This window comes from Phyllostomus discolor, chromosome 3, assembly GCF_004126475.2.
Source record: "Phyllostomus discolor isolate MPI-MPIP mPhyDis1 chromosome 3, mPhyDis1.pri.v3, whole genome shotgun sequence".
NCBI classification, from domain to species: Eukaryota; Metazoa; Chordata; class Mammalia; order Chiroptera; family Phyllostomidae; genus Phyllostomus; species Phyllostomus discolor.
The window spans coordinates 43,594,912-43,608,083 of record NC_040905.2 but is presented as its reverse complement, the minus strand read 5'-3'; the positions used below and the strand labels follow the sequence as shown (position 1 = coordinate 43,608,083).

At 39.9% G+C, this 13,172-nt stretch overlaps 1 protein-coding gene across 1 annotated transcript in view; it reads left to right on the top strand.

Moving 5' to 3' along the window:
- Positions 1–22: 22 nt before the first annotated feature.
- The window catches only part of MRPS27 (mitochondrial ribosomal protein S27), a 78,414-nt gene continuing 65,264 nt past the window's right edge, over positions 23–13,172 (top strand). Inside the window, exons 1-2 of the mRNA XM_028517877.2 lie at positions 23–150; positions 3,298–3,375. Of these exons, the coding sequence (XP_028373678.1) occupies positions 78–150; positions 3,298–3,375 (151 nt within the window). The 5' untranslated portion in view covers positions 23–77. The remainder of the gene's footprint in view (positions 151–3,297; positions 3,376–13,172) is intronic.

Below are 13,172 nucleotides of genomic sequence, written 5' to 3'. Positions count from 1 at the left end.
CCAGCCCAACTGGAACTCCACCTCTTCCTCTGCCCTTCCCCCCCCCCCGACCGGTGTTCTCCTTGGTATGCTCCAAGATGGCGGCCCCCATGGTGCGGCGCGGGTTCCTGCTGGCGGGGAAAGTGCCTCTGCCTCGTCTTTCACTGGCAGGTTGGTGGCTGGCTGCTGCCTTTATTGAGTTGCTTCATTAGATCCCTGAACTCTGTCCCTTGAGTGAAGGGGGCGATGAGCTTTCAACAGGAGAGGAGATGCTTCTCGGATCTAGTTGCCAGAGAAAACACTTGGGGTGTTTGATAACACAGTAAGGGGAGAGAAGATCTCTGACCCATCTCCTTTTGTAAATAATGTCTGCCCATCTAAAGGTATAAAGAGCAGAGCAAGTCCAGGCGTGGGCGTTTTTACGTATGATTTGTGTTAGGGTGATTGTCTTTTCCGACTCTGAAAAGCTCAAATGTGTCCACTTCTGGGGCTGTGAGTATTTTCTCCCTCCGGAGGCTTCCTTGGAGGAGCGTCGTAAGCGTTCTCCTCCACACCTAACAGTTGGCCAGAACCATTGGTCTTCACTTGGTGGAAGAGTTTTTCAGTGTACTAATCTCATTGTACCTGATGACCTTGGACACATTTTTTGACCTTCCTTTGCTCCAGTTTTGTACCTATAGACAAGGAACGCTAATAATTACTTCTAAAGTAATTTGATTATCTCAGTGAATGGCAGCCTACTCAAACCTGTTTAATGATCTGTTGATAAAGACATGGGGAAAAAGTTCTTACATTTCCAGAAGCTAAATCGACAAGTATATATGATTATTTTATTAAAATGCAATAATCACAATTGATGTTCCCAATGCCTTTTATCTCCTCTTTCCAACGTTCTTCCTCTAGCCCCTATAAAAAAGCAACACATACACTCTTGCTGACACTTTTTTAGGAACAGCCATTAAACATCAAATGGAATTACAGAGTTGGTCACCAGAAGTTTTCTGAGGATTAACTGATTGACCTAGCTGGTGAAAATACTTTCTGCCACATGTTAGGTAAAGTGGTATGCACAGTACCTGGCACCTCAGTAAGAATTAGTTGTAGCTATTTACAAGCATGTTTAGTTATGGTTGGTAAATGTTTTGATTTAAATAAGACCTTAGATTGTCTATTAGGGAGGATGTTGTGGTTGCCTAGAATGTTTGGGACAGTCATTCCAACAAGGGAATGGAGATTAGGTAAAAGTGAATTGAGAGAATTTTGGTCTTAGTTTGAACTGGTGAACTTGTGGTAGGTTGTACACCTGTGCTATTACATTTAGTAGCTACTAGCTGTATATGGCTATTTAAAGTAGTGAAGATTAAATGAAATTTGAAGTTCAGTTTCTTGGTTACACCAGCTACATTTTAAGTGCTCAGGAGACACCTGGGGCTAGTTGCTACTTTGTTGGACAGCTCAGAATTGAACATTTCCATCATTATATCAATAGAAAGGTATATTGAACAAGCACTGGGTTAGATCATAGATGAAAGGAGCCTTGCAATTAGGAAATGAAGGCTGTAAGGCAAGTAATACAAATCAGTAGGATAGTGCATTATGGACCACTCAGGATTTGAAAATGCTAAGGATCTTGACTTTAAGTCATCAGAACATCTGGAAACATAAGACAAGAGGAAAAAATAGTCTACTTTGTACAAACTCGGGACAAATCAATATTTGAAACACTTTGATGTTTCTATTGATTCTCCGTAATTACATCAGAGCCAAAGGAAAATTTATTGAGATGAACCAAAAAATGACTTCATGATATGAAGAGGCTAGAGGAAGGAAACTTAACTGGGCACCTACTACACAGGAGATGTTAGGCTAAACACTTAGTACTGCGTGTGCATTCATTTCAATTGTGGTACAAGGTAGGCATTATTTCCTCATTTTACATGTGGAGAAAGAGGCTCAAGACCTGGTGTAACTTGCCTGTATTTATCAGCAAGGCTAGGATTCAAACTTAGATTTTGTGATTCTAAAGTCCATCTGAGTCCACAATCACACTGCTTCCCTTTGGAATCGCTGGGTTGTATGCAACTTCATGTTTATATTTTAAGGAATTGCCGAACTTTTCCAAAGTGGCTGCGCTATTTTACATTTTCGTTGGACATGTATGAAGGTTCCAGTTTCTCTACATTTATATCAATGGCTATAATCGAATACTAATGGCTTATTACCCAATTATAGTCATCCCAGTGGGTGTAAAGTAGCATTTCAATGTATTTGGCATTTCTCTAATAGCAAATGATACTAAACATCTTTCCATGCACTTGCTGGTCATTCATGTGTATGTATATGTTTGTGTGTGTACATCCTTTTGTTTTTTGAGAAACAGTTGCTCAAATCCTTTGTCCATTTTAATTTGAATTATTTGTCTTTTTAAATTTTGAGTAGGAAGAGCCTTGGCTGGTGTGGCTCACTGGATTGAGTGCCGACCTGCAAACCAAAAGGCCACTGGTTCGATTCCCAGTCAGGGCACATGCCTGGGTTGCAGGCCAGATCCCCAGTTGAGGACGCCCAAGCAGGAACCACACATTGATGCTTTTCTCCCTCTTTCTCCTTCCCTTCCCTTCTGTCTAAAAATAAATGAATAAAATCTGTTTAAAAAATAATACATTTTGAGTAGGAAGAGTTATTTATACATTTAGAATACAAGTCCCTTATCAGATAAATGATTTGCAAATGTTTTTTCTTTCTGTGAATTTCCCTTTCACTTTCTGGATAGTGTCCTTTGAAGCACAAAATTTTTTAATTTTGATTAAATGGCCATTTATTCTTTCTCATTCATTCTTTGAACTCATGTTTATTGAGCACTGTCATATGCCAATCATTGTGTCAGGGGCTGGTAAAACAGCTGTGCCATCTTGTGAGTTACCTCAAATTTGGCGTATTGGGTTTCTCTTATTTATCCCTCTGCTGCTGGTGTACTGGGTAAGTTATTGCTGTGCGCTTTATGTGAAATACAGGTAAACGTGCCAGTCTAAGTCAGATGGAAATGTTTTGAGAATGAACAAATGATTATGAAACATTCGATTAATGAGTTAAGCAATAGTTCAGCCAGATTTTCAGTTTTGCGCATCTTCTGCTTGTTAGACGATGAATGCATCTTGTCAGGAACTGAATTGTTAACTGTGCAGCCTTGGTTATAGTAGCATGTTAGAATCTTTGAATAATTTAGTAAACTGAACGTACTACAATGATGTTAATAAGACAGACATGTAAACTGAACCTGCTGTGAAATCGTGAGTGTTGAGATACTATCCTTTTCCTCAGGCAAACGATGCCTCCTTTCTGCAGCGTATGTAGACAGCCACAAATGGGAAGCAAGAGAAAAAGAAGATTGTCACCTCGGTAGGTACCTACGTGTCATTTTCAGTCCATATGTTCGTGATCATATAGTCACATATTCACATGATGCTTTTATGATAATCCAATTCAGATAAGTACATTTGGGTCTTAAAAACAATTAGACTTTTGTTTCACATCAGGCAGAATCATTTTTGCTATCCTTCTGGGGTTTTTGGGTTTTGTTTTGGTTTTTTTTTGCCTTGATGAGTAGTCTTCCTAAATTTTGTAAACAATTCTTTTTTTCCTGTTTTTATTGTATAGTCAAGTTAGTTACCCTGCAGCCTGTTTCTGTTTCACATTATCTGCAAAGAAAAATATATTTTATACTTTTATCTTTTTTTATTGTCATTTCTTAACTTCAGAAAGCGTTTTGACTCTTCTCTGTTTCATTGCCAGGTGACAGGTGGATTTGAAAGCAGTGGTATAATCCCATATGAACCATTTAAGAAAAATAGTTGGCTAACTTCTCATGCAGTAGGATCCTAATTATAGGCCCCTGTTCCCTATATTACATGGTTAGCAGCCATTCTTTTATAAACTAACAAGGCCTAAAAGAAACCACTGACCCTATGAACATTTTATAGAAATGTACATGCTACATATAGATAATATTATTTCATTTTAAGATTTTTTTATTGTTATTCTATAACAGTTGTCCAAATTTTTCCCCCTTTGCCCTGCTCCACCCATCCTACCCCCCACTCCCACAGTCCATCCCCACACTGCTGTCCATGTCTGTGGGTCATTCATACACGTTCTTTTAACTTGTCCCTTCCCCTTCTTTCCACCATTATTCCCCTCTCCCCTATATAATATTATTTTATACACATAATATCATTTTGAATAAGTCAGGTGATTAGTGACAGTTTTATGGGAATAATGTAATTTTTGGATCAGTTCCAGTGTTGATCTAATATTTTCCCCAAATTTCTTTCTCTGCTTTTTTGGGGCTTATGCTAAATAAGAAGAAAGTCCCCCTGTGTTTATTGATTCTTCCAATAGCTGCGGGGTGGTGGAGTGGGATCCTGTTATAGCTACTTATAATAGCTACCTTGGGAGCGGCGGAGGGTGGGGTGGGAGTGTTCAAAGAACTCATTTTCTCCCTGACTGTGATTGCAGGAGCACATTAAAGTTGGTCTGTGAGACCTGAAATTGGGTATATGGGCAGGGCCCAGCCGAAACAGCTATGGAGAGTGGGAAGATAGTAACTATGTGTTTGCACTGATGATGCAGAATCACTGTGAACAGCAGATAGAAACGCACATGAATACAGATTTGGCGTACTAGCAAAATCAAGTACCATTTGGTATTATCGTGACATTATCATAAGTGACACAGTTTTATTTACAAAATGGTCAACAACTCTTGGTAAAGTTCTAAACGAATCAAAGTGCTGTCTTCTTTCCTCAGTTTACCTATTACTTACATTTATGGAAAATTCGTCCCCCCCAGAGTATTTTGTTTTTATATGTAAAGTTGAGTTAGTTTTGTTAATTAGAGACAAGTATTCTTTTAATAGTGTGAATGTCTGCCATGTCATACATGGCTTAGTATGTGGACCAAATATTTTAACTTTTATTTGGAAATAATTGGAAATTTACAAAAAATTATGAGAATAATACTAAGAGCACCTTATACCCTTAACCGAGATTTATTTTTCATCACCATTTTGACCCCTTTGTTTTTGCTTTCTCATTCTCTGTATGTGCACATTTTTTTAACCTTTTAAGTTTTTTTTTTCATATATTATATATAGGCCTTTATCCTGAATGCTTTAGTATATATTATCTGACTTTTTTTTAAAAGAAGCCAGTCCCTTTTTTTAATAGGATATTCTTCTTTTTGGGTTTGTCTGAGATATCATGATTAGATTCAATATGTGCTTTCCCAGTCAGAATATTGTCAGTGACATTTCATCCTTCTCTGGGCACCTCTAGAGACACCTGTTGCCCATCTGCCTTCACTGGCGATGTTAACCTTGACCACCCAGTCAAGTGTGTCTGTTTTCCCACTGGAGAGTTACTATTTTTCTCGTTATGACTAATAGACATTCAGTGGGGAGATATTTTAATATGTAAATATCCTGTTTATCAAAAGCTTCCCCCTAGATTTAGCATCCATTGAGGCATCTTACCTGAATCAGTCTTGACTATGACAGTTGCAAAATGATGGTCTTCCAACTCTGTTAATACATCCACATTTACTAGTTAGTACTCAGTATTTTAACTATAAGCAAGAACCCTCCCTTTTATCCCATTTCTTTGAACTATATTTATCTGTGCACTATTGATATGGTCTTCTGGATTGTGGATTTCCCTTGTTTTGGGGTTTTTTTACCCATGTTTTGGGCCATTCATTACCAATGAAGCATGGATAATGATTCATTACCATCCTTAATTATTTGGGTGATCAAATTGTCTCATATTTGGCTAGTAGGAGCCCTTTCAAGCCAACTCCCAATGTTCCAGGCTTATCCTGTACCTTTCCTGCTCTAGCCCTGGAATTAACTATTTCTCCAAGGAGTCCTAATTCCTTTCAGTAGGGAATGGTATTAGATGCCAAGATCTATGTGCTAGATGTCCTCTTATCACTGTGAGGCTTTTGCTTGTCCCATTCAGTGGACAGAGCTAGGAAAATATGTGTCCATATATACACAAATAGACAGATGTGCACATCCATGCATATATGCATGTATGTGTATATTTTACAAATAACAAGTTCATGCTAAAACCACTGATTCCAGTGCATCCCCACAGGTTCTTCCTTGCTTTCCCCTAGTCCATATTTGTGTCTCCTTTCCATACTGAAAACTCTGCTCCCCAAGCACTCCCCAACTCTGCTCCCTGCTCCAGCAGGGACCATGTTTTGAAGTGCTGGATAGTCTCCACCTTGCAGGTTACCGTATTTTTCAGACTATAAGATGCACCCCCAAATTTGGGGGGAAAGTGTGGTGCATCTTATAGTCTGAATGTAGCTTACGTGGCTCGCTTTTGGGGGGGGTGGCAGTGAAGCCAGGTCACAGGTTATTAAATATTTTACCACAATTTTGCCTCAAAAATTTTTTTTCTATTTTCCTCCTCTAAATCCTAGATGCATCTTATAGTCTTAAAAATACGGTACTTAATTTTCCTTTCTTCTGCCCATAAAGTGCCAGTAATGCCCCACTGACTGTCAAAAATATCCCTGTATATTCTAAAATGCCCTCTAGGGCCATTAATACTCCTTTTGGAAACACTTTTGTAGTGATGAAACCAACATGAGCTCAGTTATATTGCAAAGCTTGTTATATACAAATTAAAAGAAAAGTGCTATGGCAGTACAGAGAAGAGAATGAAGAATTTCGGGTAAGCTATTGTTAACACTGTCTTAGGTATGAAGGGAAGATTAGTAAATGATACCATTATTGTATTTGGCACCTCGGATGGAGTATAGGCAGCTGTCTTTTATTCTGGGACCGATATAGGGGAACATTCTCATGGATTCCTGAATAAGAAAAAGCTGTTTGCTAAAGAATGAGCATAATAATCTGCAACAAATTAAGTTTATGGGGGTAATCATCTCCTTGTCTGTTAAGATTAGCGTACTTGGAAAAGCAGTACCAGCTACCATTTATCAAATACTACCTGACCTAGAATACCCTTTGTACCCCGGGAATCCTTACCCAGTCAGAATAAATTTTCCTCGCCCTCTGTTCTCACAACACTTGGTTATGCGGTGTGATGTGGTGAAGAGTCTGCACCTGTGGGATCACATTTAGGTGTGAACCCCAGCTTTGCCAATTTTCCAAAATTATGTCACTTAACCTCTGTTCCTTTACCGATAAATTAGGGATGATGGTAATGCCTGCCTCAGCTAATACCCTGACATAGGGCAGGTGCTCCAGAAATAAGTGGAAAGAACAAGCCCTAGCCCCTTGATTTTACCTCTATATAAAACGTAGGGGTGAGTAAGGTTTTGAAACTCGAACTGGTTGGAAGGAAAAAATGCTATTTGAGACTATTTTTCTTCCTTACTCTGTAATAGAAGGTGATTAAAACATACATTCACTTCTACGAGCTATTACTACGTTTTCCCTAAGTCACAATTGAGTGGGTTGGAATATTGGCCCTGAGGGGTGAGGGCAGCGCGCAGCCTGGGAGGAGCGTGGTCAGAGCTGCTGCGGCCAGCGGAGGATCAGGCAGTAGGTGGCAGTGCGGCCTCTTCGGAGACGGCTGCGCAGCCGGAGCAGCCGGCTTTGGATCCGAACCTTTTCCCGAAGCCTTTCCGAAGCCGCCTCGTGCGTGTGCGTAGGGGGCTGCCCTCAAGCACGTGGAGTGCTGTGATTGGGCGTGGTGATCTGGTACAGGCTCGCTGATTGGGGAAGGCTCGATGATTGGGGGGGAGACGATGTGAAGCTTTTACTCCACGTGTCCCCATTGGAGGGCGCTGCGTGGAGTGGAGCTCGGTGGGGAGGGAAGAGGTGTGGGGCTGGGGCTCGGTCTGCATCTGCATCTTCCATTGGTTTGAGTGATTTCCTCCGTCCGAATACTGTGAAGGAGACGGTCTGGGTTCCCTCAGCTAGGCATGCAGCTATGGTGACTCCCCTCTTCAGTCTCATCATAGCCTTCAGGAAGAGCTGATGGGGATCTGTCCAGCTCGCAGTATGAAGGTAGTTTCTTACCAAGGAGATCTTGATTAACACCAGGAGTGCTATTTAGAGTAGGGTACCTGCACTGCAGTCTAGGGGGCTGCAAACAGGCCATGAATGCAATGCAGGTCCTCGGATAAGAATCAAAAGACAGCCTATGTTAACTAGTTATGTGCTGGTTCTGTGTAAAGCATATCACGCGCATCATTCCATTTAATGCTGAACAACCAGTGAAGGCAGCTGCTTTTATTCCCCTTCAGAGATGAAACGCCACATTCTGACATGTGTTTGGGGCCATACTGTATTCTATTGCTTTTCCACTCAAAAATCCCTTTCTCAGTGATTGCTGTAGTACCTGCAGTTCCACCATGGAGTCCTCCCTTGCATCGAAGCTGTGGATTTCTTGCTTTAAAAACAAAACAGAACATATTTTTATTGCAGTATAATATATACTGAAAAGTGCACAAGTCATAATATGTGGATTGATAAGTTACCACAAAGTGAATAAACCTGTGTAGGATAGAACATTCATTCCTAACAACCCCGGAAGCCCTTATTGCAGCCCTCGTCCTCCCCTTCAAAGGCAACCCTTATCCTGATTTATAATGCCATAGGTTAATTTTTTAATGCTTTTAGTGGCAAATCTAAAACATATACAAAAGAAGAGTGGTATGAGGAATCCCCTTTACTCATCACCTGGCTTCACCCGTTCTCAGCCATGGCCAATCTTTACTTCCTCTCCACTTTTCATTCCCCCATCCTGAGCCTTTTGGCAAATCCCAGGTAGCATGTCATTTCAGCCATAAGTAATTTATTATATTTTAATAAATTTACTTTTGTATACCTCTAAAAGATAAGGTTATTTTTAATACCACCATCACACCTAAAATATTGGTAATTGTTTAAATATGAAATATCCAGTCAGTGTTCACATTTCCCTGATACTCCCATAATTTTTTTTAATGGTTTGATTGAATCAGGATGCACATAAGGTCTATCCAGTGCAGTTGGCTGTGTTGTTGACCCCTCCCTTCTCCTGCCTGTTTTAAAGTCTTTTTTTATAGAAATATGCAAAAGTAGAAGGAGTAGTATAATGAGCCCCATTTACTGTCTCCCAGCTTTAGCAGTTATCAATTCCCTGCCAGTCTTATAACCAAATGCAGGTCTGGCTGCTTGCCCTGTGAAAGCCAGTACTCTAGAGGCAGGTGCTGATGTAAAGGAAGGTGGTTTATTTGCAGATGCCGGCCATCCAGAAGGTGGGGGACTCGAGTCTCAAAGCCCATCTTCTGGAAGATGGGGGCTCATGTCACAAAGTCCATCTTCACCTCTCTTTGGAGGCAGCAGTTGTTTTATGAAGAGGGAAAGGGGAACAGAACAAAGAGATCAAGGGAGGGGGTTAAAGAGTTCTCTATGTGCAGAATAGCACAGTCCATTCTGATAAGGCAGGTGATGGTCTAATGTGCGTCATCCTGGTTTAGTCATGCTGGCTTCACGTCATCCTGGATCCCAGGTTAAAGGTCAGCAAATTTCCCAGAACTGGGATGCTTGAAGATGGGAGTTTTTATCTTTTGAAACTAGTTCCTAGGATTCTTATACAAACATTCTGTTCATTTATAAGCCACATACTAGTCAGTGTCAGCACTTACAGAAACAATATCAGAAGAATGGGGGGGTTACAGTTTCCCACTGTTACAGTTTTGCTGTTACAGTCTTGTTTCATCAATTCCCTATCCCATCACCAGATTACTTTTTAACAAGTCCTTCTTATCAGATTATTTTATATGTATTTTGATTGATATGTACCTCTAAAAGATACAGGTATCGTTTAGATACAGATATCTACAAGATATTTTTTTTAAAAAATAGCTACAACACCATTCTCATGTCTAAAAATTACTTATCCCTTAACATCATTATATATTATATTAATGTTCACATTTCCCCCAAATATCTTACAAATTTCTTTTTAATTTGTAGTTTGTTGAATGGGATCCAGATAAGGTCCATGCTTGTAATGTGTTGAAAGGTCTCTTTAAGTATCTTTTAATCTGTAGGTTTTCCTCTTTCTTGTAATTTATTTGCTGAATAAAACCAGGCCTGTTGTTCTACATAGGTTCCCACATTCTGAATTTGCTGGTTTATCCTTATGGTAGTTTTAATGTGTTCCTCTGCCTTCCATACACCCTATAAAACTGGCAAAGAGGAGGCTTGATCAGGTTCGAGGTCTCTCTGTTTCTGTTTTTTCTTTGGCGTGAATACTTCCTTCGTGTTGTTTACTTTTGTCAGGAGACACACAGCACGTGGTTGTCCCTTATGTTAACGGTCATTTATGATTGCTGCTTACATCCATTATTTCACTGGGAGGTGCAAAATATCACTGTCTTAATTCTACCATTCCTTCCTCATTTATTACCCAGAAAATTTTTGTAAAAGAATTTCCTTTTATCATCAGTTCAGTTATCCTGAGATACACTTTGTATGAAAGGGACAGTTTTCAGTAATAAGTTGAAAACTGTCCTTACCGCCCTCCAAAGATGATCAATAAGGTTTTTTGTTTTTAAATATCATTATGAATTCATGGATTTAAGTACCCCACTCGTTTTAATCCACTGGGGTCTGTCTGTAGAAACTGAGGTGTTCTTGGGCTTTTTCCAACACAAGTCAGATGATTTTAGGTTTAGACTGTTTCTGTACTGGGGTTGCCTTGGTTGAAATAAACACTGAATTAAATAAAGCATTGCCTCTGAATTCAACTAGGCAGATCTGTTGGGGAGGTACAGGGTGAAAGTTATTAGCATTAGCCAGCTAGCAGCTGTTGATTTTCACTAGGACCCTCAGTGGGTAGGGTTTAGCAGAAACCAGCTGTGGGGAACTGGGTGTGGTTCGGGTAGACGGGCAGGCCTGATGGGGGAGCTCTCTAGGTTCCATGGGAGGAAGTCTGCTTGGGTCACCCTGCTAGGGATACGGGCCCTGGTGACTTGAACTGAATTGGATTCCTGAGCCCTGCTGACCTAAATATTTTATTTCTGATTTTTCAGTTTATAAGTAATCATAAAGTAAGGGACATCTTTGGGTTTTGGTTGCTTCTTGTGTGTGTGTGTTTTAAATTTTTTTAAATTTCATTTATTTATTTTTAGAGAGGGAAGGGAGGAAGAGAGAGGGAGAGGGAGTGGGAGAGAGAGAGGGAGAGGGGGTGGAAGAGAGAGAGAGAGAGAGAGAGAGAGAGAGGGAAAGAGAGAAAGAGAGAAACATCAATGTGTGGTTGCTGGGTGTCATGACCTGCAACCCAGGCATGTACCCTGACTGGGAATCGAACCTGCGACACTTTGGTTCGCAGCCCGCACTCAATCCACTGAGCTATGCCAGCCAGGGCTTTAAATTTTTTTTTTTATAATAGAATGTTTATTTAAAAAGTCACAGAGGTAGAAGAAGTAAGTTATAGAAGGAACGGACTCAAGAAACAAGTTACAGAGGCAAAAGAAGGGCCCTTGGAGCTCAGGAAAGAGAGGGAGACAAGGAAAATGCTCTGGGGAGAAGATGTGGGGAAAGGCATTGGCATGCTCCATCGGGAGATTAATTAATGAATTTAAGAACTCCCTTTCCGAATCCAGAGTGAAGCATACTGTTGACACGTTTGCATTCAGTTTGAATCTGAGCACTGTGGTCATGTCTTACCGATACGTCTTCCCTCAGCCAAGCTTCGATTTGCCGTGGCATCAGATCCTGCTCTTGAAGCTTGACGGAGATTTTGTGACGCCTGCCTTCCTAACCTTGGCAGTTTGGTGTTTGCGTCTCTGTGACCTCTCTTCATCTTCCCGGTTTCATATTTGCTGTCTGCTGGCTGTTCTGGAGATGGCCTCGCTGTGCACATCCTCCTCCTTCAGGCTCATTTTCTCAGTGTGTGTGTGTGTACAAAGCTTGCCTTCACTTTTGTCCTTTACTGGAACTATTTGTTTTAAAGTTTCTGGTGACGTACAGAGAGACAAATAGGAGTTAATCTAAATATCTATATTTCAAAAGGTTCTTAAGTTAGCTTTTTCTCCTTGCTTCTATTACTTCTGTACACTCTCCATGTTACCTGTCCTTGTTTTTCTTTTTAAAGGTGGGACACAAAACCATGTTTCTGCCTGTTTTCCAGATCACTTCTTTTAGGGAGTGCCATAATGTATATGGTCCTTTCTTACATGAATTAGATTAGGTGCACAGATGCTCCTAAGCCCAGAAAGAGCTTACTGTTGACTGAATGGATAACAATGATGTACAGTTACATAGGAATCATGAAAAGCGGAAACCACCTAATAGTTTCTCACCTGAAGTTCTCAGGATTCAGCAGAGGATTCATCTTTGCTTTAATGAACTTCCTCTTTACAGCTTTGACCTAGATAACACCTAGAAAACACTTCTTTTATAAGAGGCTTCTTTCCTACCACATCTCTACTACAGATTTTGTGATCATTAAGGAGATTGCGCCCCTCCCCCCCAAGGATTTTATATACTTTGAAGCTGTGATGCTTTGGTGAACACCAGGTTGAAATGATCTTATGATCTTCCCCCCAAAATGAATTTTTTTATCATTATATAATGACCCACATAATGTATAAAAAAATGCTTTTTACCTTTGAGTCTATTGAGTCTGATACTGATCCAGCTACACCGGTATTCTTTTGGCTGCTGTTTGCCTAGTGTATTTTTTGCATGTTCATTTTCAACTCTTCTGTGTACCTGTGGTTTATAGAGCTAGATTTTGTATTTTTAAGCATCCGACAGTTATCTTTTAACTAGAAAGTGTAGTTTATTTACATTGCCATAATTATTGGCATATTTGGATATACTTCTATCATATTTTGATTCTTCTTTCATATGTTCTTTTGGATTGATTGATTACCTGTGATTTTGTTTTTTACATTTTCCCTTCTACTGGTCTAAAAATGATAGACCCAATTTCTACTCTTTTATAGAAGAATGGTGGATTCTACCATTCTTTAAACGTCTTTCTTGCTCTGTGACTCTGACACGCACATGTAACTTAAAATCCAGTGTTAGTCACACTGTACATCCTTTAATCCAGTCACACATACACCCAGCCATATGTTTTGTCTAATATTGAAGTTTTATCTTTTAAAATACACACTTATAAGACATTTTTAAAAGATTTTATTTATTCATTTCTAGA